At 47.7% G+C, this 25126-nt stretch overlaps 1 protein-coding gene across 2 annotated transcripts in view; it reads right to left on the reverse strand.

The window, feature by feature from the left end:
- Positions 1 to 2007: 2007 nt before the first annotated feature.
- Positions 2008 to 25126, reverse strand: part of ST18 (ST18 C2H2C-type zinc finger transcription factor) — a 99977-nt gene continuing 76858 nt past the window's right edge. For both annotated transcript variants that reach the window (XM_067017947.1, XM_067017948.1), the window contains 9 exons: positions 22440 to 22502; positions 21625 to 21693; positions 18100 to 18162; positions 17918 to 17998; positions 16793 to 17014; positions 11433 to 11521; positions 9244 to 9347; positions 6863 to 7006; positions 2008 to 4454 (listed from right to left, as the gene is read on the reverse strand). In XM_067017947.1, the coding sequence (XP_066874048.1) occupies positions 4314 to 4454; positions 6863 to 7006; positions 9244 to 9347; positions 11433 to 11521; positions 16793 to 17014; positions 17918 to 17998; positions 18100 to 18162; positions 21625 to 21693; positions 22440 to 22502 (976 nt within the window). In that variant the 3' untranslated portion in view covers positions 2008 to 4313. The remainder of the gene's footprint in view (positions 4455 to 6862; positions 7007 to 9243; positions 9348 to 11432; positions 11522 to 16792; positions 17015 to 17917; positions 17999 to 18099; positions 18163 to 21624; positions 21694 to 22439; positions 22503 to 25126) is intronic.

Raw genomic sequence — 25126 nt, forward strand, 5'->3', positions numbered from 1 at the left:
ATTAAATCTTCTTGCTTTGTAATTAGCTGCTAAAGAAAGAGAGGAAATAGCAGGGTACTGTTCCCAGACCACAATATAATGGACGTAACGTGTGGAAAGAGATGTAGAAAACACGAGTTTTAAGAAGATTAGTAAAATATTTATGCACCATGGCAAGTTAATTTTTAAGACTTTTTCTAGGGAGGCAAATCAAGGAATCATTTCCCCTCTTCTTTTCACTCAAGACGTGGTTCCAGTAGAAGTGCTTTACTTCTGCGTCTAAGGCTCTAGGGCCTTTCATGGGCTGGTGACAAGGGTTTCCTTACAGCAGCCTGAAACTGATCACAGCAAAACTCAGTATCAATTTTTATTTCCTACCAAATATCAGAGGTACAGCACTGAACACAATTTTGTTGCCTTCAGGTAAGAAATAGTAATTGTTTGCATTGATGGAATAAATTGTCTCTAATGGAAACCCAATCCTGTCATTCATTGGTTTTAGATCTTTCTTTGGTATTCTGGGGTCTGTGTGTGGAAATTACAGTTCTTTACCTTGGATGTTTATAATATGACCCCCTTTCCTACCTACCTGGGCTTTTTGCCTCACTTCTCACTAACTTTTGGATATTTTAATTACCTGCTCGGTGGGTGACTGTCGCACCGTCATCTTCTGTAGGCGCTGATCCTGCTGTGCAATGCCTTTCTCCCGACTTGCCAGCTCATCTGTAACCATCCCTTTTTCCCCAGGAAGTCAGAGGCAGGTGGTGCCCTGCACACTGTTTCCGGGGGAGCCTGTGTGCCTATCCCTCATTTCCCCTCCCCCACCAGGCTGAACCCACATGGGGGTGGGCCTGGCACACACGCCTTCTGATAAAACATCTGTCGTATGAACATAGGACTCTAACTGTTCTCTTCTTAATTCCGCACGACCAGTTCTCCTCTTCTGCCACGTTGGGTGACAGGGAAGCGGACACTGCTCGCCGATGTAAAACCCCAGGCAGGCTGAGATGTGCATTCTCTGCAAGGAAGGGCGCTAAGAACCGCTGAGCAGACTTGCGACGTGTGATCCATTTACGGGACGGATCATAGGCCCTCTTACACACATAAACTTGGTGATTAAAAGCAAGCTATATAGACTGTGCATTAACTCCTGGGCACCAACCCCTGTGACTCAGAGGTCTACCCAAGTACCCTGGCTTTCCTCTGGGGACCCGGACTCCCCTCCAGTCAAGTTTGCTTTATCACAAGGATGACATGGTTTTACCACATTGAGTATAAATGGCAACCGGGCCTAGAGATGTGTAAAACTGAGCAGAAACTGGAAAATTAAGTTAAGCTGTTTGACATGAGGTGGGAGAAACATGCAAAGCCAACCAGGCGCTGTCCAGAATTGATTATTTTCCGGGGCTTCCCTGGTGGCGCAGGGAATAAGACTCCGCACTCCTGATACAGGGGGCCGAGGTTCCAGCCCTGGTCAGGGAACTAGATCCCACGTGCACGTCGCAACTAAGAGTTCGCATGCCGCAACTAAGGAGCTGGCGAGCCACAACTAAGGAGTCCGCCTTCCGCAACTAAGACCCAGCACAACCAAATAAGTAAATATTAAAAAAACCCCACAATTGATTATTTTCCTTGAATCTGTGTTCACTGGCTGACAGGAATGCACGTATATACTCAGCACCCAAAGCGATGTCAGCGTCAGGAGGGTGGGGCCTCTATCTTACTGCTCACTAGATGCAGGTGAATTTCCTGCTGGTGCAAAAGCAAAGGTTTCCTGATCTCAGAGGCACGTGCTACTGAACCCCAGGCTGGGGCAGCTACCAACTGGCAAAAGTCCTGTCCACTTGGGGTGAAAAAATAAGCCCAGCAGACTGGTCGACAGGCCCCAGAACATCAGAGCCACTCACAGGCTGAGGTGTGCACCGCACGGTGAGCTCCTTGCGGGGAGGGCACAGGGCTTTGCCATGGGATGGCCATGGCAAGAACAAGAACATGGTAATGGTCTAGTAGCTCGAGAAAGACCACAGCAAAACTCTTATCAATTTTTATTTCCTACCATACACCAAAATGTACAGCACTGAACACAGCTGGTTGCTTTGATGTAAGAAACATTAATTGTTTGAAGAAACAGTGTACAAACTACTTCAAATTAAAAAAATGCGTACATCATTGCCTTTTTGTTTTTTACAAAAGACCCAATTTACAGTATCGATCATGAACATAGTGGAAAGGGAAAAAAAATTCAGTGCACATTACAAAACAGATCAAGTACAAAGGAGGCAAATAAATACAAACATCCTTCACAGAAACGTCCTGTTCAAACTACGCAAACACAAATCAATGAACCTGAAGTCACAGCAAATTATAATAATAAATACATAGGTCGGTAAGAGGTTTCTTTTAAATTAAATAAAATATATAACAAACTTGTTAAAATATTTAGCAAATTAAACTTCTGTCTTTGTAATAAGTGAACTCATCTGTGTGCATCTATCAAGGACTGTATAGCAAAATGTTTGCAAGTACATAACTTTAATAGAAAATTTTGTTTGGTGTCCCGTTTATAATAGACAGCACACATGGTAGCTCTTTTATTTTTTTAAAGTTGATTTTTAAATACCCACCGTTCCTACCTAAGAACAGACATCTCATTTTCACTAGACTAAGAGTCAGGGTTCAAATGAACCCCAAACCAAAGATAAGCCCCACTTAATACAGAACAACGACCAGTGTCATGGGGTGAAATCACCGTGGACGGTGCTGTAGTTTGTGTAGTAACAGTAATAACAGTGGAAAACATCAAGCCTGCTAGCGCCATCGCATTCAGTCTACACACCCAGGAGGCTGAGAAAAATAAACACTTCGTTACAGCACAGAAATCAAGCCAATCCACACAGAGGCACATCGCACACCCGGGGTGTGTGCACAGCAAAAAGGCAGTTTAGCTGGTTGTCTATACCTTTTTCTTAAAAAAAATAAATATAAAAAAACTTTTGAAACAATGCTTAACTACTTTACAATCCCTGAAATAGACATTGCCTTTACTATAGCAACTACTAAACTCTGATCCACCCAGAAATGCGAGCTTGCGGGCTCAATTTCGTGTCTGTGAGCGTGTCTGTCTGTGGGTTGCGGGTGTGGGTGTTTTGTAGCGCTTGTTGTTCTGCAGAAGGACTTCTGTCAAACCGAAAGCTGTCTGGCTGCCTCAGAGGCTGAGACAATGTCGCCAGTGTTTAAAGCAATGGCTCAGGTCTGGGCACCGCTTTTGCAGGTGTGGTTATATTTTCCATTTCTTCCCAGTCAGCCCAGGAAGATAAATGCTATTTCAGGGGAGATGGTATCTACACAGTTTTCCATTTGGGTGCGTTTACATTGGCTAAGTACAAATCTACATCAACATTGTCCCTTGTATGTTGTGCCAACGCGTGGCAGGAAAGCCTGGCTGGTCGCATCAAGTCTTACTTCTCATCTCAGGGTCAGAGCTGCCAACTATCTGGTGTGACTTGAAAAACAAACGGACGAAACCTGCATCACGAAAAAATCTTGTTTCTTTAAAAAGCCATTTCAAAGAAATAATTCACATGAACTGAAACCGTGCAGCCAAGTCGAGTACTTTGCTGATTGTTACATTTAATTATTGCTAACAAATTCGGAACAGGCTGTTTTCCAGTCTACTGTGCTTCTGTGGGGGCGCACAGCCCACGGGAGGGCGCCCTGTATCCTGCAGCTCCTCCTGCCCGCCTCCCCCAAGCCTGGTTATCAACCCAAAGCCGGGGAAGGTGGTACGGGGGTTGGGGTACAGAAGTGTGCAATAAAAATCAAACTGGACCGCAGTGCAGTCCTCAGACAAGGGTTTCCTTCATTCCCTTTTGTCTTCTCCTTTAAACCCAGCAAGATATGTGATTTGAGAATAGCATTTCTATTTAAATTCTATTGGAAAATAAATTAATAAACACACTTGTAAAAATACGGCAGACTTCAAAATGCACTTAAAAGATAAAAAAACTCTTTGATTAGAAATAAATAAAATATAAAAATGTCACGTTTATCTTACATATACTGTACAAAAAAACCCCAAAAGAGTGCAATGAAGAAATAAAAGAAAAGCATATGAAAATAAATAAGATCTAATATTTGACTGCATTGCTTTTCATCCAAAGAGTCTATCATAGTCTTTCTTTCCTTTTCACGTTAGCTGGGGGGGAACAAATTAGTGCAATGTTGCAGTTGTAGACGCAGCACGGCGCCTGCCTGCCTGGGCGGCCGGGGGGTGGGGGGCCCTCCGGATGCGTGCGCGCGGCTGCTCGGTGGTGCGGCCCCGGGGCGCCGCGCTCCTACACGTGGATGCCCCTCACCGCCTGCTTGATGCTCTCCAGCAGAGCCCTGCATTCTGGGGAACCGTCCCGCTCCAGATTGCTGTACATGTCGGTGAGCGTGCTGACGTACGCTTCAAAATTCTGCTCGCTGACGGGCCCCTGAAGGAGGACAAAGCACGTGGCATCAGTCCCGCGACCCAGGCTGCGGGGGGAAGGGGAGCAAGTCCGCGGGGGGCGCCGTGGCTCCGGCATCAGGGAGGGACGCGGGGAGGCAGGCGGCTGCTCGCTCTTCACTCAGCTAGTGGGGGGAGCGCGACTGCCCGCGTCTGGGGGTCAGTTTGGAGCCACGCCAGGTGGAGGTCTCGCTGCTGGGCTGGGCCCTTCCCAGCCGCACCCTCTCCCGAGAGGGGCCCTCGGCCTCACTCACATGCACATGCTCAGCGTGGAGACCTCGTGTGCAGAAGGTGGGTGTGGGCCAGGCAGGAGGAGGGCTGTGCTCGTCCAGAAGCGGCCTCTGACAGCCGTGGGCCGGGGGTTCGGGGCTGTGAGGCTAGACAAGGTGTCACCGGCTGTCTGGTGGGAACCGTCCTCTTTCACCCTCCGACTCCTTTGTCCATTGCCCCCTTGAGGGTCAGAGCTAGGCTTTTCCCCTCTCTCTGTCTTTCCAGGTGGAATACGGGATTCACAGAGTCCGGTCTGTTCACCTCCCCCTCTTTGCTCGCGTGCGGGCACCTCCTGTCCCTAAGGTGGGGGCTCAGCCAGAGCAGCCCCTCGCAGCGTGGAAACTGCACGAGCGGAGGGAACGAGCGGCCGGCGGAACCGCCCCTCCGCCACTTCTTGGGCCTGCATTTCCCAGCTTTTTGGAAACGTGCCCTACTTACTGCACAAGAGGCCTGCAAGGAGGGACCTGTAAAAGGTCTCAGCGCAAAGGAATAAAGGGCATGACTGTGACTGCTGCTGCTGAAGAGCTCGGCCTTCTCAACGTGAGCTGGTTTCGCTGTGCCCAGCCGAGCCCTGACTCCGCCAGCGGCCTGACACTGCTTTCCGTTCCCTTGTCACTTCTGCCTTTGCCGTGTCACGAGCTTCTAGCTGGACGAGGACCCGGATGGCAGGGTGATATAGGCCACCTCGCTGGTGCTGCCTTTGGAACCTCCGTTAAATTACGTAAGGTTCAGAGCCTCCATTGCCTTCCCCATAAGATGGGAGACCAGGGCTCGAAATAAATTGTGAACGCTTAGTGGGACCTGCCCCCAAATCACCGCGAGAGTGCCTTGTATGTAACCATACAAAGTACAACTTATCTTGCACGGTAACAGTGATTTTTATGGCGCCATGGAAGAAAAATTGTTACAGAGAACAAATTTGAAGTATGAGTTAGAGAAATGTTACGAAATCATATAACAAAGAAAAGAAATAGCAATAATATTCAATAATTATCTTAATACTGGCCATAAAGTAATCATTTATTTTCCTTTGGGTTCTTTTTTATTACATTATTGATTTTAAAAAAATATGGGTTTTTTTTTTCTAATTGTCAGGAGACATATTTGGAATTGGTGAAGATGAGGGCTCCATGCTGGGAAGTTGGACAAATTGAGAGATCTCTTGCTTTCAGGAAAACCAATCCCATTTCTTTATTAAATTGCTGCTTTTGCAAACCCTTCTGTATATAAAATTTGCAGCTGTAGAAAACTTGTTCTAAACATGCCTGTACTGAGGGAATGCAAAGCATTCAACAATGCAGCCCTCTTCCAAATGTTTATTATGTTTATGAAAATGTAAAGGAAACCAATTTCTATGAATTTTAAATAGTTGCAATGCCTCAAGCATATGTTTAGGCTTTGGAAATAGGATGCCTTGCTCACTCTTGTGCTTCTTTTTCTATATGAGGAGTACTTAAGTATGTTCTTCATACTTAGGTAAAGACGCAGATGTAGAGAATGGACTTGAGGACACGGGGAGGGAGAAGGGTAAGCTGGGACGAAGTGAGAGAGCGGCATGGACATAGATACGCTACCAAATGTAAAATAGCTAGTGGGAAGCGGCCGCAGAGCACAGGGAGATCAGCTCGGTGCTCTGTGACCACCTAGAGGGGTGGGATAGGGAGGGTGGGAGGGAGACGCAAGAGGGAGGAGATATGAGGATGTATGTATACGTACAGCTGATTCACTTTGTTATACAGCAGAAAGTAACACAACACTGTAAAGCCATTATACTCCAATAAAGATGTTAAAAAAATAAAAAAAGAAAGCATGGGTCTCAGATTGTGTAAGCCACGTTAGCAAGCTTTCCATTTGGAAACAAATTTTGAGAGCGGGAACTTTGGCCTCCAATTTTCATTTACGTTATAAACCTAGTTTCAAATAACCCCCCATCATCTGCGAATGACTCCCGCGGTATCAGAAGCCCTTGGTCGTGACACAGGGTAAACGTAAATATCCACCACGCGCCCAGGGACGAAGCGTGGGCGGCTTGTCCCCTCGGAGCCGACTTTCCGCCCCAGCCCTGGGGGACGGCTCGCCAGCAAAGGGGAGCCCTGGGACGGGGCGGCGCGGCCTCAGACTCACCATCTGTGGGAGCTGGATGTCAGCGAGGCTGGAAATGAGGGCTTGGCTCAGGCCCGCCAGGTCCTTCAGCAGACTCTCGTTGCTCTGCTCTATCAGTTTGTTTTCCTCCTCTATCGTCTTCAAGTTGCTCTCCATAGACGTGATCTGCAACGGAAAGAACTTGGCAGCGTGGGCGGCGGCGTTTGCAAGGGCCGGGCTGCAGCGGAGTCCAGCGCTGCTCAGGCGCGGCCACCTGGCCTCACGGAGCAGCAGCCCCGCCCGCCCCCCGTCGCCCTGCGGGCTGGGACCACAGGCCCAAGCGCTCTCTTCTGCCCAGATTCGCCCACGGCTGCAGAGCCACACCTCCACGGGGCTGTAACGTGGACCTCAAGGGCAAACCTTCGCTATTCCCCCCGACCCGCTGCCTGCACAGCCCCTCCTTCCCGGCAGACGGCACCCTGCTCGCTGCCCAGGCCTGGGAGGCGTCCCCGGCAGCGCTTTCTCTGGCACTTCGTGTCCACTGGGCTCCCCCGTCGGAGCGCCCGGGACGGGGACGGCGCTCAGCTGCACGGCTGCTGCCCAGGCCCGGCCACCACCCAATCCCTCGCTGACCCGGCTTCACCCCACCTCCCCACGCGGGTCTCCTCAAACGTCAGGCGGATCGTAGGTCACATACGATCGGGTTAACCCTTGGCTCTAAACCCCGGAACGGTTCTGCGTTCATTCAGAATAGAAAGCAACGTCTTAAAAAGGGCCTGGGAAGCCCTGCGTGTCCCCGGGGACTCACCTCCTGTAACCCCCAGGTCCCTGACCTGTAGCCACACTCACTGCTGTTTCTCAAAGCGCTGGGCCTTCTCAAGGGTTAGGGGTCTTGCATTGGCTGTTTCTACTGGTGGACACGCTCCCCGCCCCGCCCCCCGGCCCGTTTGGCTAATGCCCTCAGCTCCTCAAGTGTCGCCGGAGGTTTCCTGCTTCCTGTGGGTGGGCCCCGCTCTCCTCTCGGTATCGATGGAGCCCTGGCTGCTTCTCCCCACGCCCTGCCCTCGTGCGGTGGACTTTATCGCTTATGATTCTCTGTTACTGTTCACCTCCCCTTCTAGGCTGTCAGCTCCGCGAGGGCAAAGGCCTTTGCTTTCCTCACTAATGGCTCTCAAGACAAGTTCTCATGATTGGGAAAGCCACGCACCACGCTCTCTTTGTAGCCTGGATTGCTATTAATGGAAGATTATGACACGGGTCACGCAGAAGCCTGCTTTTCAGATGGACTAAAAGCTCCCGTTTTAGGCCCCTGTGAGTGAAGACTTCGGAGAGTCACTAACCTCAGTGGCCCAAACCCCACGTTTCAGGAAAGGAGAAAAGGGAGAAAGACACTTCAACTTAACTTTGCCTCATTCTTTTCCTTCTGATTTATTGCAATAGAGTTATTATGGCGAGCCTCGGGGCACGGCCAAAAACCAACCAACCAACCAAACAAACAAAGACAAAGAAAAAAAAATCCTGGACTGAACTTTTAATTTCCTTGTGGGTAAATTTCATCAGGGGCTGGGCCAGACCCAGGAGAATGCAGAATTGAGAAATTGCTTGAATTTTCAATAAAGAATGTCAGGAAAATCTGGGAAAAGATCCACTTCTATCGAAGACTGACTCATTCAGAGGTGTTCTAGAAAAACTAAATTTAAAAAGTTGCATTGTTTTACCTGAATTTCCAATAAAACTAAGGCCCCCCCATATCTTCTCAAAGCACCACATACTCTAGAGGCTCTGAAATTCTAGGATGATCGTCTTACTTGCTGATAAAGCCTTTGGTGCAGCCAGGGCAAAAACGTGAGCTGTCTGGCCTACAGCTGCCAGACCCGTGATCACCAGGGTGATCCACGTATTCAAGCCTTCACAAGGACCGTGTACAGGAGACACACTCTGCGTGTTCACGGCAAAAGATCCGTGTGATTTTTGTTTTTCTTAAAATTTATTTTATTTATATTTATCTTTGGCTGCGTTGGGTCTTTGTTGCTGCGCGCGGGCTTTCTCATTGCGGTGGCTTCTCTTGTTGTGGAGCATGGGCTCTAGGCACGCGGGCTCAGTAGTTGTGGCGCACAGGCTCAGTAGTTGTGGCGCACAGGCTCAGTAGTTGTGGCGCACGGGCTCAGTTGCTCCGCGGCATGCGGGATCTTCCCGGACCAGGGATCGAACCCGTGTCCCCTACATTGGCAGGCGGATTCTTAACCACTGCGCCACCAGGGAAGTCCGAAAAGTTTGCTTTTTATCATAGGGTTTAAGAGTTCAATGTGTTTCCTCCATTTAGGATTATGATTACCCAAAGATAACTCATTGCTCTCCTTCCTTCCCCTTTCCTCCATCCCTTCCCCCACTCCTTCCTTCTTTTTTTTTTTTTTTTTTTTTACCTGCGTCTGGAGTTTCATCATATCTGCCTCGATTTTAAGGTTGGACTCGTTGAGCTCCTTTATTTCTTCATCCAAATGCCTAATTTCTTCATCACTCTCTATACCTGTGAAAAGTCAGACTCTTAGTTCAAACAGAAAATAAGAGACTGAGACAAATCTGAGCCCTTTCACATTGAATTTGTGGTTCGCTAAGTGAAAATGAGACTTTAATTTAAACGCTGAATTTTCACCCATATCCAAGATTCTAAAAAAGTGGGTTCAAAGAGTTGCAGGATTTACTTCCTTAGTAAGAAATGCCCCAGCGTTGAATGTAGGTCTGCTGTGTTCCGGGTCTGCTGCTGGACAGGTTCACAAGTAACTTCTCCTTTGAACTCGGCCGGACCCTGTGGGGCAGGTGTCATCACCCTTCCTTCCCCCCACAAAGGCCAGAGCTTCACAGAGGCTAAAGGAGGCCACGGTGACCCCCGATGGGGCCGCATCACCCGCCCCGGGGCCAAAGGAAGGGGCAGAGCCTGCCTGAGTTCCAAAGCCTGGGCATTCTCTCTTGTACGATGCTGCCAGGACAGGAAGACTTGGTTTGTGCTGATTAATGACCAAACGTATGGGATCTTATGAGCCATTATTAGAGGCAGAGAGGGGTCCTGGCAGGTGGGCTCGAGCCCAGGGACACACAGCTTGGCTTCTCCCTGGACTAGGGTCAGTAGCAAATGCCATCCGGGGAGAGTGTGGCTTTGGAGTTTGAATGCTGCCTGGCTCTTGTTCCTGAACCCGGGTCACTTACTTCACGTCCTTGTGCTTCAGTCAAATGTTGTGAGAATTAACACAATAAAACATAAAGTGCTGAACATACAACAGGTTCTCAATGCACGGGAGTTATTTTCCCATCATTCTTTTATAGAAGGAATATGAATACGTTTTAAAGATTTTAAAAAGCTGGGAATAGGAGCTCACATTCAGGATGCCAGGAGCAGAATTTAAGGTCATTTCAACGGTCCAGAATGATGACTCTAGACCCAGAGATGGCAAGTCGGCGGGATAAATGTGAATGCCAGCATTTAGATTTAATGAGACCAATGCATGGGAGCCGGATGGGGAGAGCTGACAGTCTGTGTGAAACAGCTCTCGGCTCTGGTACTTTCCTGGGTCGCTAGGCGCGCACCTGAGACACACGTACAACAGCAGGATGTGTCAGGTGCATGTGGTGCGTTCTTCACGGAAGCAGAACCTGGCAACAGGCCGCTCTTAATTTTAAGAGCCACACACGGATTTAAAAGACGGAGTGATGCTTTCAGAGAAACAAAGTAACAACAGGTCACAGTCCCCAGACAAAATCCCCCAAGCAAAGTAATTGTTTTGCCTTTGTTTCCCAGATGTGTCAGGATGCTCTTTGAAGGAAGCAACACACGCCTGAGATAATGCTGGTGAGAACTCAAGAATCAGAGGGGGCTTCCCTGGTGGCGCAGTGGTTGAGAGTCCGCCTGCCGATGCAGGGGACGCGGGTTCGTGCCCCGGTCCGGGAAGATCCCACGTGCCGCGGAGCCTGTGCGTCCGGAGCCTGTGCTCCGCGGCGGGAGAGGCTGCGGCGGTGAGGGGCCCGTGTACCACAAAAACCAAAAAAAAAAAAAGAATCAGAGGGACACAGGAAGATCCAATAGAGACCTCAGCTCAGCCGTTGTGTATATTAACTGTGGTCAGGGGTTGACACTAGGAAGGCATGTAGAGAAATAGAGATAGAGACGCTAGATTAAACCACGTGGATTCTCCATAAAAATACCATTCTGAGGGTAGAGCAGCATTTAAGCATTCAAACATAGGTGCCCCAAACTTGAAATTTGATAGAGGGCTTATACCAAGAGCACGCACACACACACACACACACACACACGTGCAGGCTCATACAAAAAACTATCATCTGCAGGACTGAAGCACAAAAGTTCAGCCAGTGTACCCTAATTCATTGAAAGTCTCATTGCTTGACTCTCTCTGCTGGAGATCCTTATTCAAAAGTAAGGAAAAAAACCCCAAAAGATCGTTCTTTAGAGAAAGTTATAGTTTAGTTCAAATTTGAGGAAAGCTTCCCTCTTGCCTAGTCAAATCGCACTTCCCGCACGGAGGATGGCTTGGACACAGGACCCGCCGGAGACCAGGGTCCAGCCCTCGGGGGTGGCTGCCCCGCCCCGCCCTCTTACCTCCAGATGCTTTGACCTTGATGGTCATTAGTTCTTCAGAGACCTTGCCCTTCTTGATGGCTTGTGCATTGAGAGGACATCCAGATAAGCTGTGAAAAGAGAAATTATACCGATGTGTGAAACACATATTATTTCTTACAAAAATTAAAATTTTGTACTCACTACTTACTCATTAAGTCTTAGCCTTCCTACTCATTACATTACAATGTGAAGTCTCTGTGCAGAAAGTAACAATATCTATTAAAACAAAAGCAAAATGCCCTCAAATAATGTAAAGTGTTTTGTGTTTTTTTCTCAAATCAAAATACAAATAGCTACTGTTGATAATTATCATTTAATTAATTTTGTTAAAATGTTACTATTTTGCATTCATGTAAGGGCCATTTTTTAGTAGTGGTTACTTTATTCACTGTAAATGTAAAACTGTATGTATATATTTTGCATAAGATTTGTTCCAGATTAGTCAAAAATGCCATGAATAATAAATCTAGCTCTTCCTGTCTTTATACACACTGTCATCTGATCTTTACAGAATGACTCAAACTGATACAAGCCCAAAATATTATCCCTTCCCCCCGCTTCATGGCAAATCCAGTTTGGGTAGGGGAAAGTTTCGAATTTATTCTTTAACTTTTAACACATCATTTTTCATTAAAAAATCTCTACCTGAAAGGAACAGAAAAGGCAGGGCTGTAGGTGTATTCAAGCACCCTCACTGCCCAGGCAGTGCGCTGCCCTGCAGGCTCTTTATATGCTTTTCCTGAAGAGCCACACCCTTCAGCCCTGCTTCCTTCCTATAACGTCATCTGTTTTGTTTAAATTACACCAAAATGATAATGACAACTTGAACAATACTTGTTTCCTGTAGTACAGGAGGAGACGCTTTTGTTGCTCTATGCAGCCATTAATTCTTTTGTCATTTGGTTATATTTTCCGAGATACCATTTTAAAATAAAATTTAAAATTATAATTAGCCATTGAAAATATTTTTTCCCAGAGAAATTTGGTTACAATTCATGCATGAAGCAATCATTTTCTATCCAAAGATTGGAACACCTGGCAAAGTGAAAGGAGAATATTTCTGAAACAAAGCCCTTAATAAATGTTTGCAGAATGACTATTTTTTTAAGAATTTAAAACTGTTCTATATTAAGATTATATGAAATAAAGCAATAACAGACCTGTAATATTACATATAAAAGGAAGGCTCTGTGGTTTGCCAAGATTTGATAAATTATGAAATATTTTACACAGGAAAAGAAAATAATGGAAAAGCACACACTGAACTTTGAACCTGATTTTTCTATTTTGGAAGCTGCTCACTAAAAAGAGTGGCCTCTATAAGCTACATTATCTTCTTTTTTGTTTTTCCTGGAAAGTTTGTACAAGTCTGTCTTGTTTTCTATCACATATTGTGTTCTGACAAATGGTCACAAACAGGAGTAACGTTTGGCTGGTAAACTGGATTTTAAAAGTCACCTGTGGGAGGTTTCTAACAAGATGGATGTTAATACCTCCCGAGAACGTCTGTCTCTCCCATCGAGGGTCTGCACTGTTTAGACAACACAGGGTGAGCATCCGGGGAGGGCGACAGCCGCGTGGAAAGCTAGTGAAACTCCACAACCACGCGCATTAGAACCGAGTACAGTTAAGTGACAGGAGGGAGGCTTTGGTCTAAAAAAATGCCACTGGATGTTTTGTTACCTCCCAATGTGGTTATATCTTCCAGGATATAAAACAAATCCTAAATTTAAGAAAACTGGGGCAAGAAAATATTTTTCATGTCCCTTTTCCTTTTGAGGATGCCACATCCTCCACAAGGCTCAGTCTCGCCGCTCAGGAAAACAGGGAGGTTGGCTGGGCGTCGCCTTTGGGGTTTGGGCTCCGTATTGTAAGGCAGGAGAAACATGCTTTATACGGCTTGGACCAAATTCACAATTCTATGGAGGCAGGGGAAGGCAATGTTTCTTAAAAAGATTTTTAAAAAATTGTTTTTAAAAATTTTTAAATTTATTCATATACATATTTTTGGCTGCACTGGGTCTTCGTTGCTGTGCACGCGGGCTTTCTCTAGTTGCGGCGAGCGGGGGCTACTCTTCGTTGCGGTGCGCGGGCTTCTCTTGTTGCGGAGCATGGGCTCTAGGTGTGCGGGCTTCAGTAGTTGTGGCGCACAGGTTCAGTAGATGGGGCTCGCGGGCTCTAGAGCGCAGGCTCAGTAGTTGTGGCGCACGGGCTTAGTTGCTCCGCGGCATGTGGGATCTTCCCAGACCAGGGCTCGAATCTGTGTCCCCTGCATTGGCAGGCGGATTCTTATCCACTGCGCCACCAGGGAAGCCCCAGGGGAAGGCAATTTAAAACTATATCTTCATCTGCTCTGTTACAGTAAAACGGCAGGTGACAAGTCTGTGTGGTGGACATCATTGTTTATAATATGTTAGTAAACCTCAATAAAATTACAGTTACGGTGTGGCACTATATGAGTTCCATGAGTCACAGGACTTATGGTTTTAAAGCTGCAAGCATCCATAGTGATGTGTATTTAATATAATATCATTTGTCTTCTCAGTTGCTATTCTTTCAAAGTGGAAGTCTGTAACATGAAGTCTTAAAGAAAGGTTTTAAAGGAATTAGTATGTAAACAAAATGCTGAGGTGATGCACAGGTAATTGTTCTCAGCCGTCCTCTAAGGTACGTTTTGTAATTATTCCCATTTTGCTGAATCTCCAATGGGAAAAGTTATGGAACTTGCCTTAGAGGACGGCTGAGGAAAGCCTGCATGAGTGGCTGGTGGTCAGGAGGATCCAGGAAACAGCAGGGACGGGCTGGTACCCAGCTCGGGAGAGGGGCTCTGGGGTCCCGACGCTGTGAGCTGTGCCGGAAGAGGGCAAACCCTGAGCTTCCCTGTGCTCCGATTCTTCTGTCACCTGCGGGTCACCGCAGCTTACAGGGTTTGTAAGGGTTTAAAGGGATAAGCCACGTGAGGAACTTCGGACAGGAACTTGGAACTGCTCTGCTGGGACAGAGCAGCCCGGAATAGCAGTTGGCCTTTGGCAGTGATGGGAAAGAGAACAGAGCAACTCAGGACGTCCGGGTCGCGGACAGGACAGATGAAGGTGTATCGTAGGTCAGTACGTGTGGTTCCAGCATGTCATTCCTACTTTAGTGAATTATCGCATAGCTACATGTATATTAATATAATTGTACAACAGGGAAAGGAATTAGTCTGTGCTGAACACCTACTATGTGCCAGGCAATAAGCCAGGCATTTTATTATCTTATTTGTTTAAATCCTACACATAGTAAAGAAAAGCATTCCACGCCGAAGAGAATACCCCAGGTCAAATCCTTTGAGTAGCCAGAGTGAAAAACAGTGAAATCCGAATTATTCATGTGTCTAAATTCTTAACTGTTTTTCTTCTCCTAGAAAATAATCTCTCTGTATTAATACTGCAGCCTATATTTTTGAACTCATAATTTCCTTTCCTTATTATGAAATAAATAGTATGTACACAGGTACATACAACGCGTATTTGCAGTTGAAAGAATACCCTTGAGGGGCGTACCCTGAATTTACCTTCAAGCACAGAACGTGCTTTGAAGCCTCACCTGCCCCATCGCACTAGCTGTCTCCTGTCCCGCAGAGACAGCCATTAACTCCAACTGCAGATGAAAGATTACCTCGTTTTATAAAACGTGCCTTTGCTACATGTTTTTTCACCCTGTGGGACAGAATCCCGCCACGTGTGTCCCCCCAGCACTCTGTCCCCCTCAACACGTGCTCCAAATCCGCCGGCGGTGCCTCTGCATCCACACGGATCTGAGGCCCTGCGGGTGCAACCACTCCTGTGCCCTGCGCTGCAGGGGCCAAGGTGGCGGGCAGGCGGTCCCCAGCCTGGAGCCGGGAAGCGACCTGCTGCCACGCGTCCGTCTCCACCTCCGGGTGCAGGAGAGCCTCTGGGACTCTGCGCCTGGACGCCTGGCGGCTGGACAGCAGGGCACCCTCACCTGCTCCCTTACATCTGGGGCGTCAGCTTCCTGACACAGTTCTACCAATTCCTCCTCCACGTACAGCCCGGAGGGTCCCTGCAGCTCCACATCCTCACCAGGCCCGGCGGCATCAGGTAAAACCACGCCAGGATCTTTCGAGAGAAATCTGTTGTTCTAACTGAGGGCTGCACTCGCCAGCATTAATGTTTCGTTATCGATGTCAGCGTGGATATTCCAGGGTCCGTGGTGAGAAAGCACAGCTGCTGTGCAGCTACGAGGCTCACCTGGTCTGTGAGCGGCCTTCCTGAACAGGAAACGATGGTACAGACCCAGAAGAAAACGACGTGCACTACTGTGAACGTGATCAGGCGTCTGAGAACCACATCCCCAAACAAACCACCTCAAGAGGTCAGGTTTCCTGCAGAAGCAGGTGTGGCTCTCGGAAAACTTCACTTCCTGACACCGTCGACGTGCACCTCGAAAGCGGAACCGGCTTTGCTCTGTTGGCCTCCTGCCCGTAAGCAGAGCGTCAGGACTCACACAGCTTTGTTAGATCTTAGATCTGTATCGTGCAGCACAGCCCCACGACCGGAGACGTGTGCGGTGAACCCTCTAGCTCCGCTCCTTATTTATTTATTTTTTTTTGGCCGTGCCGCTTGGCTTGTGTGATCTTAGTTCCCTGACCAGGGATCGAAACTGCACCCTTGGCAGTGAGGGCGCGGAGTCCTAACCGCTGGACCGCCAGGGAACTCTGCTAGCTCCTCCCCTTGATGCAGAATGGGCACAAAAGGCTGGTTTGAGATCAGTGCCCCTGACAAAGAGCCTGGCTGAAATACATGCTACTTAGTGAGGAAGGAACCGAGTCCTTGTGAAGCTAGCAAGGGTTTTCTCAACCTCTCTTGTCCTCTGTGTACTTAGTAATCGCGGTGTCCTTTTCTTTCTGGCCGCTGGGGATCACTCACAGCCTCCCGCTGCAAAATAGCTTCCATTTGGTCTGAAACGGAGCCAGTTCACGCGCGGAAGGGTGTGACGTGAACACGTAAAGTGAAAGTTCACCATCACACAACAGAAGTGAGTAGCTATCTGAACCACTGACAGAACCATTAACAAAAGCAGCACAAGCGATATTTTAGGAGAAAAAAACCACAAGCGTGGCTTCGAAAGCGGTTGAAAATCGTGTCGTGAATTTCAGAAATAGAGAAAAATAACATCTTCCATCCTTCAAACTGGTCAAATATCTATCTGGCAAGACTCATTGCTTGGACATCGAAGGTGCTATGACTAATGACCTTGAGGGGGGACTCTCCCCTCCCCCGGACAATCCAGGTGGCAAAAGCAATCGTGGCAACCACACACCAAGAGGCGAAGCTTACCTCCTGTGGGTGACAAACACGTTGTTTGCGTGGCCCAGCCCATCGCAGCCGGGCAGCGGGCAGCGGGCAAGGTCCTGCTTGTTCAGCTTCCAGGAGAGGGGGGCCCCGTTCAGAGGGCTCTCCTTCTGTCTCTGGGCGGCCAGGGGACAGCCGGAAGCCGTGCGGTGGGATGTGTATTTACCTGACATGTGCCCTTGGCCGTCACACCCGATCACAGGGCATCTGGAGAGACACAGCACAGCCGTTAGCAGCTGGGAGAGACGAGATCAGCAGGTGAAGCACCGGGGCAAGCGAACGAGGAGGTGGTGGTGAGAGCAGACCGCACAAGGGGGCAAGTGGGGAGACGACGGCGTCTACCACGCGCCTTCCCACCAGGGGGACAGCGGCGCTGGCAGGAGTGGTGGACCTCAGGCTCCCGGCTAAGCAACTGTCATGCGTCACCTCGTGTGAGCCTCACTGCTCACCCGCTGGGCAGAGGCGCTGTTACCCCACTTTAGAGGGGGCGGAGAATGACTTCTAGAGCTCAGGGGACACGCCACCAGTTTAGAAGGGGTGGAGTCAAGCTTGTGGCCACACTTGACAGCTCCAGAGACAACCAGGGAAGCCCTTTGTTACGGGTTACGTTGCCTCCAAACAAAGAGCAAGGGTCGAACGTGTCAAGTGGCTCCCCTCGTCACAGAGTCCGCGGTTCAGAGAACGGGAGCTCTGATTTCCAGAGGCGTAAGTATTGCACGTCGTCGAGCAAGCCTCGGTACATTTCTGCACCTGTATCGGCATCTGTGACCCAAGACCTGAAGCATGTCTCTCACGGGAGGGAGTTCGCTTTAGATAAAATTGCGCCGTAAGTTTCAGGGGAGCCTGCAGACATGTGTGTCACACTAGGGCGTGTCCACGAGGCTGCTTTCCTTTAAAACCGCCGGCAAAGGACGAAGTCCTGCTTCCCTTGGCACCGTCAGAGAGCCGTGGGAGCGCCGCTGGGGACGGGGAGGTGTTTGTTCTGCAGCCTCCGAGCTCCCCGGGTCTCGTGATGAACGAGACACGCGGTTGCCTCCCAACCGAAGTCCCCCCCGTTTGTCCCACAAGCGGCCTCTGCCCCGATGCCGCCGCCTCAGCCGTCACACTTACTTGAGTTCAGGGTCTTCTTTCTCTTCCTTCGTAGGGGTCACCTTGACGCCACCTTTCCTGGCACGAGGGCAGCCGGACAGGCTGAGGTACGGACCCAACAAAGAACAAAACAGAAGCATGTGATCTCGCGGGCGCGGCTGCCACCGCTCTGGTTTCCGTCTCGGGCATGGGGTCAGTCTTACCTTCGGTGGGAGGCGTAGTTTCCCGTCACGTGCCCCGAACCGTCACAGCCTGGGGTGGGACACCTGGAAGACACGAGAGCGGAGCTGGGGCCACGTGGGGGTGGCTAGGGGGTCACGACACATCACACAGAGCCAAGCGGTCAGACAGGATGAGCTGATCTGTGGGACTCTTTTTGCTTGTACAGAACTGGTTTTTGGCTAAGAATCCGTTGTTTTCTAAAATAAATTTATTTATTTTTAATTTATTTATTTTTGGCTGTGTTGGGTCTTCGTTGCTGCGCGCGGGCTTTCTCTAGTTGTGGCGAGCGGGGGCTACTCTTTGCTGCGGTGCGCGGGCTTCTCATTGCAGTGGCTTCTCTTGTTGCGGAGCACGGGCTCTAGGCACGCAGGCTTCAGTAGTTGCGGCACGTGGGCTCAGTAGTTGTGGCTCGCAGGCTCTAGAGGGCAGGCTCAGTAGTTGTGATGCACGGGCTTAGCTGCTCCGCGGCATGTGGGAGCTTCCCGGACCAGGGCTCGAACCTGTGTCCCTTGCACTGGCAGGTGGATTCTTAACCACTGTGCCGCCAGGGAAGCCCTAAGAATCCATGTTTAAAGGAAATGTTAAGATGTGTTAACTACTGTCCCCTGCTTGGAAGACGCTGTATTCATTGTTATCCTGCATTCTTTCCTTCCTTCTTTTTAAGCCTTATTTTGTTAATTGTAGTTGATTTCCAATGTTGTGCTAGTTTCAGGTGTATAGCAGAGTGATTCAGTTATATATATATATACACACACATATATATATACAAAAATTTTTCCAGATTCTTTTCCCTTGTGGTTTATTACAAGTATTGACTATAGTTCCCTGTGCTACACAATAGGTCCCTGTTGTTAAACCTTATTTTGGAAGGAATCTGAAATTCGACCCACAACTTACTGCTGGGCTTCTGTCTACATCACGCAAAGTTCTTATTTTTTGCTTAAGAAAAAAGAGTTTCCAAATTGTTTCTGTGTGTCATTTATTTCCTTTGATTTGCTCCACCACCATGACAATCCCTTACATTCAGACGGACAGCAGTGGCGCACGGACAACCAGAGACCTGGTGGATTAAGGCAACTGTCAAAGAGCCTAGGGCATGTGCACCTCACCTGTTCTGCCTCATGGTCCACCTTAAAAGGTCTTGTGGAAACTCCACCCATAACTCTGACCGACAAGCAACCATTAAATTTGGAGTCAGGGGAGTGAAGGCGGAAGGAGATTCCAATTTCACTTAGAATGCTAATTAGGAACAGGGCTTAAAGTACACTTGAATGCAAAAATATAGAGATTCTCACACTTTTGTTGCCTTAAAAAATGCCAGATACTAATAAAAACGCAGAGGTGGGCTTCCCTGGTGGCACAGTGGTTAAGAGTCTGCCTGCCAATGCAGGGGACACGGGTTCGATCCCTGGTCCGGGAAAATCCCACATGCTGCGGGGCAACAAAGTCCGTGCGCCACAACTACTGAGTCTGTGCTCTAGAGCCCATGAACCACAACTACTGAGACCACGAGCCACAACTACTGAGCCTGTGAGCCACAACTACTGAGTCTGCGCTCTAGAGCCCATGAGCCACAACTACTGAGCCCGCATGCCACAACTACGGAAGGCCGCGCGCCTAGAGCCCGTGCTCTGCAACGAGAGGCCACCGCAATGAGAAGCCCGTGCACCGCAATGAAGAGCAGCCCCTGCTCACCGCAACTAGAGAAAGCCCACGCGCAGCAACAAAGACCCAACACAGCCAAAAGTAAAAAAGTATAAATAAATAAATAAATTTATTTATTATTTTTTTTAGAAAAAAGCAGAGGCTGTCATAAAATGTTTGCTTTCCTGAAATTTCTTGTAGACAAGGTCATTGTTATTATTTCACTTGTATGCCCACCCGGGTTCAGATTTCTACTCAAACAAGAGTTTGAGAAAGATAATAATCCAAAGAATGTGAACACTATTCCTTTTCTTAAACTCTAACCCACTGAACTTCCACAGAAATTCTTTTATATTCAATCTTGAGGCGGAACATAGGGAATGAATGCTTTTCTCGAAGGAAATACGAAATCTGCATACATCTCTTCGAGCTAACCAGAAAACCCTGCAATGATTCTCTAATCAAACATTTAGATATTTAATACGTATTCTATACTGTAGGAAAGGCTCAGATGCTATTAATATTTTTAGTAAAATAGTGGTTTACTAGCATATTGCAATTCTGGAAAAGTCTATGCCAAAAAAACCCTTGTTTTGAAATTCTCCCTGAATATCCAAACAAGAGGTCAATGAAATGTCCCCTTTTCTTTCTGTACAGAAAAAACCACAAAGATGTTACTTATTAGGTGGCTGTATAAAGCAGGTCAGCACTGAACATTGCTATAGAACCACTCAATCTACATGTTTTCAATGTATTATCAACATTTTCTTCTAGAAATAATGTTTACAGAAAATACTTAGAAGAACTGATAGATACAGCAATACAGAAGTTCAGAGCAACTGAGTAAGATTGACTGAGTATGCCTAGCCCTTCTCTCCTTTCAATCTGCTAATAAGTCTCCACTTCACATCCTTACATTTCAATCTAGAAAAATGGTAGCCAATAAAATGATTTCTAGAATCTACACTGACACAATCAGTTGTACACTCACTTTGTATATTTTAGAGTTGTCTTTAGTATTCATGGTACTAAAATTCTGAATTTTTATACCTGTTTAATCTCACATCTTGTTTCATAAACTTTTTTTGGATAATTTTTAGATAAATTTTAAACAAGTGAAAAAATGGAAATACTAGCAAAATATTAAGAAGATATATTCCCTGAAATTTTACCTGTAATTTAGACACCAAGTGTTCATTCTACTATTTACACAAACATGATTTTATCATTAGACTTAGTAACACTGATTTTTCCTAAAATATTATGTGCAAATGCATTTTGTTAATGTTGCTAAATGTTATTCATCTTTTCTAAATGTATGCCTTATATTTTTAAAGGGTAAAAAGTGGATTATAACTTTTTGTTACTCTACATGTGTGTCAACAACACATGCAAATAACAAGTGAGAAGTCTGGGATAAAAGAAGATAATAGTAGGAAAAATCAAACCAATCCACGAAAGTTAATATACGTGGGACTTTGAGATCCTGTAGAAAGGTGAAAATGAGCCAGAATTGTATGCCGCCCCCCAAAGTGAAAGGCTGTCGTATGATTCAAAATGCCCGCAAGGTAAAGTACGGTGCAGTTTCCCTAAAGCCAGAGGATGAAAGCGCTGGCCGCACCCTCCCAGGTCTGATTGGCGCACACGTTCCGAAAGTAACAGAGAAAAGGTGGCACAGGTGTTCAACATCGTTGCTTTCAAAAACATTGTAAAACACAGACCGTCCAAGGGCAGCGGATTAACTAAACTAGATTACAGTGGTTTGCTTTTAGCCGTTTGCACGTTTGGTGACAGCGCGCGTGGTCGTGATTTACTTAGGTGCCGTCTGGCCCTGGTTAGGGCCGCCCTGGCTGGACACTTACTTGAGTTCCTGAGAGTTGGCGGCCATGAGGGATTTCAGAGTCTTATCTGCCAAAGGACATCCGGAAACACTGAAGGGGGAGGAGAGAGCAAAAACAGAGACACACGCGCTGACACACGCACGCCCGGCTCGGGGCCAGCCTGAGCTGGTGAACACGGGTTCCTTCCACTGACGGGGCTTGGGAGAAAGTCTGAGCCCGGCTTTGCTGCCCCAGCCAGACCGGCCTTTGGGCACCTTGAATACTTGTCACAGGCTCTGGTTTGCTATTTCCCAAACCAGGGGCTTTAGCCCAGCGAGACCTCCGGCTCCAGGGGCGGCTGACCCAGAGAACCCTCCCTCTGCATCCCGGGGGATGGCGCCCAGAAGTTCAGGCCCCGCCCAGAGGGACAGGGCAGCACGTGGGTGACACAGGGGGGAGGCAGGGCCGAGCCCAGCCGCCGCACTGCCGTCCCTCCGACCCTTTCCTGGAGCCTCCCACAGCGTAAAAGGTCAGTTCAGGTCACGGCTGTCCGACCGGGGTTTCACTTGAGTCCTAAAGCTAGACAGGACCCGAGCCTGACATGAACTCTAACTTCTGGGTTGCAGCCTGGATCATAGGGATCAGAAAACCGTTATTGGCCAGAGAAGTACACTTTCTTTACAGTATAAGTAAAAAGACTGAAGACTTAGCTTTATTTCTGAAAAACAAAACGAACCCAAACCCCAACTAACTCAGTCTCCAACTCCTGATGGAGATAATATCTTTCTAGAGGGGGTGAGGGGGAGCCCTTAAGGAGGACAGACGAGGAACGCCTAAGTGCAAAGGTGGGGGGCTACCTGCGATGAGACGCATAGTTGCCTGTGACGTGGCCGCTCCCGTCGCATCCTGGCGTTGGACAGCTGGGTCAATAGAAACAGAGAATCAGGGTCAGGTGCATTCACGGATGCACTTGCTCTGTCTGACTGGGTATGCGGTAGCTTCTCTTTTTTTTTTTGGTGGTACGTGGGCCTCACTGCTGTGGCCTTTCCCGCTGCGGAGCACAGGCTCCAGACGCCGCAGGCTCAGTAGTTGTGGCTCACGGGCCCAGCCGCTCCGCGGCATGTGGGATCCTCCCGGACCGGGGCACGAACCCGCGTCCCCTGCATCGGCAGGCGGATTCTCAACCACTGCGCCACCAGGGAAGCCCAAGGTAGCTTCTCTTTTCAAGACCAGTTAACACATATGGGATGTGAAGAAGCTAATGAACTAAAGGTGTAGATTATAGAAGGACCAGCAGACGAGACAAGAGGAAACTGGCATGATCCTGACTTATTAGCTTCCAGGATCACATCAGCTCTCTGATTCAGACGGTGTAGGACGGTGACGCTAAAATACGTGTCCCGGTGATGGATATGAGTGAGTCAACAGTCCGTGGTGTCCTGTTTCTTTGAAAATAGCAGTTATAAAACGTAACTATGAAAAACCCATGCTTTATCATGATAGCAGCTCTTAGGTACCAATTATATCACAGACTGCAGAAAGAAATTTTTGTGACTTTTTTTTAAAGAAAAAGATAACACGGTAACTTCATAAACGTGTTCGAAAACACCTGACAAAGAAGATCTTTGAAAATACTACATATGGCTGGAATGTAAACGGACATTTTAGATGGGACGGTTGCTGATAGTACAGAAATAGTTACGAAGTTTAGTTAATAAAGCTCGTGCTCAGTTTCATGCAAAGTTTCGAACCCAGCAAAGACAACCAGGAATTAGCTACCAAAGCAGCAGCTCTCCAGGCTGTCTGCCCAAGACCGGGGTCTGTCCCGGGCACTTGGTTTATCTCAGGAGCTGGTCACATTCTGTGCGTCTCATGTGTGTTTTAAAAATAACGAAAGCGGACAGTTATCCCGAGCAGTTTTGCTGCCAAACAGATTCCTTGGTTTCTCAGCCATTTTTTCCCCTCTGACGCTGCTTGAAAGTTGCTGGTGTGAGGTAAGCAGATTGACCCCTGCCCACTCGGTGGTCTTTGTGTCGGTGTCAACAATCAGGGGAAACGTCAGCTACGTCACTCGTGCTTTCTGATGTTTTCGGCACCCTGCCTGACGTGAAGGCTCACCCACGTGTGGCATGCAGACCCTGTCTCTTTAAGGGGGCATTTGGGGATACACTGATGATATCCAAGATTTCTAAAATGTCACCCTCTCAGTATTTTTTTCCCTGTGAGCTACTTTCCAATCATTCTCAGGTACCCTAAAGAAACTGTAAGATATTAGAACGTCTTCATTTCTCAGAGAGATGCTTGCTTTCCAGAGCTTGATCCGAGCTGAACCAGCCAGCTCTTTGCCCACCACTTTCCTGGATGGAACATCAGAAAGGAAAATGCGGAAGCTCCAAATATATATAAACAAGTAAAGAAAGAAAAGAACAATGACTAACATCTGAGCTGAGTTATCTTGCAAGTGCCATTCACCCGCCAAACAGAGAAACAATCTTTTCTGATAATTACACAGCTGGAATATTCAGAGCGTGAGAGATGGGTCACAGTGCCTGGGAATTCCTACTTTGGAAATACATCGCCACCTGGTGTGCCCAAACAGCTTTGCATTTATTTTATTTTACTTTAAATTTTATTTCTCTTTTTAAATTATTCCTATTAATACTGCCAGGAGAGGCAAAGTGCCAATGATTTTTAAAATCAGACAGTTATAAATTACTTAGGAAGTATAATGATAAAGTGTGCTTTTAAATAGTGGCTATTTTGTTTCAGCTTTGTGGTATAAAGGGGTCAAGGAATAAAGCCAAGATTGAAGGGGGCGATGTAGTGGGAAGAGATCCTGTTTTGGATCCTGACGGCTGGCTTAATTTACAGATCTTCAAAGAGAAATCTTGTACAGTAACATGTGCAGATCCCAGTTGGGTGATATATTCTGGGAAGACTTGCAGATGAAAGTATCACAACTTAGAGAAAGGAAACTAGCTAGTTGCCTCAGTAAGTGGTGCTCAAACTCTAAGCAAATTCATGTTGATAAATGACATCAAAAAGTCCTGGGCTTCCCTGGTGGCGCAGTGGTTGAGAGTCCACCTGCCGATGCAGGGGACACGGGTTCGTGCCCCGGTCCGGGAGGATCCCACATGCCATAGAGCGGCTGGGCCCGTGAGCCATGGCTGCTGGGTCTGTGCGTCCGGAGCCTGTGCTCCGCAACGGGAGAGGCCACAGCAGTGAGAGACCCGCGTACCGCACAAAAAAAAAAAAAAAAAAAGTTCTATTTTAGCCAAACAGTTTCTGGTAAGCAATTAAGGTGCATTTGTCTGTTAGAAACATAAAACAAAGCATAATAAGGACAGGGTGAAACTGTAAAGCAGGGAGACGTTTACAGAGCCAGTGTGTGACACAGGTGTGTAGAAGTACGTGGTACACACCCAAGTGCTCCCCTGAGCTTTTCCTGAGCGGAAAACCATGAGGCCTCTGGAGAGTCAATTTCCTAGGAATTCATGATTATATTCCCAAAATTGTTCCCCATCTTTTTGTAGCCCTTTCTCTT

This window comes from Kogia breviceps, chromosome 17 (genome assembly GCF_026419965.1).
Source record: "Kogia breviceps isolate mKogBre1 chromosome 17, mKogBre1 haplotype 1, whole genome shotgun sequence".
In the NCBI taxonomy this organism is placed as follows: domain Eukaryota; kingdom Metazoa; phylum Chordata; class Mammalia; order Artiodactyla; family Physeteridae; genus Kogia; species Kogia breviceps.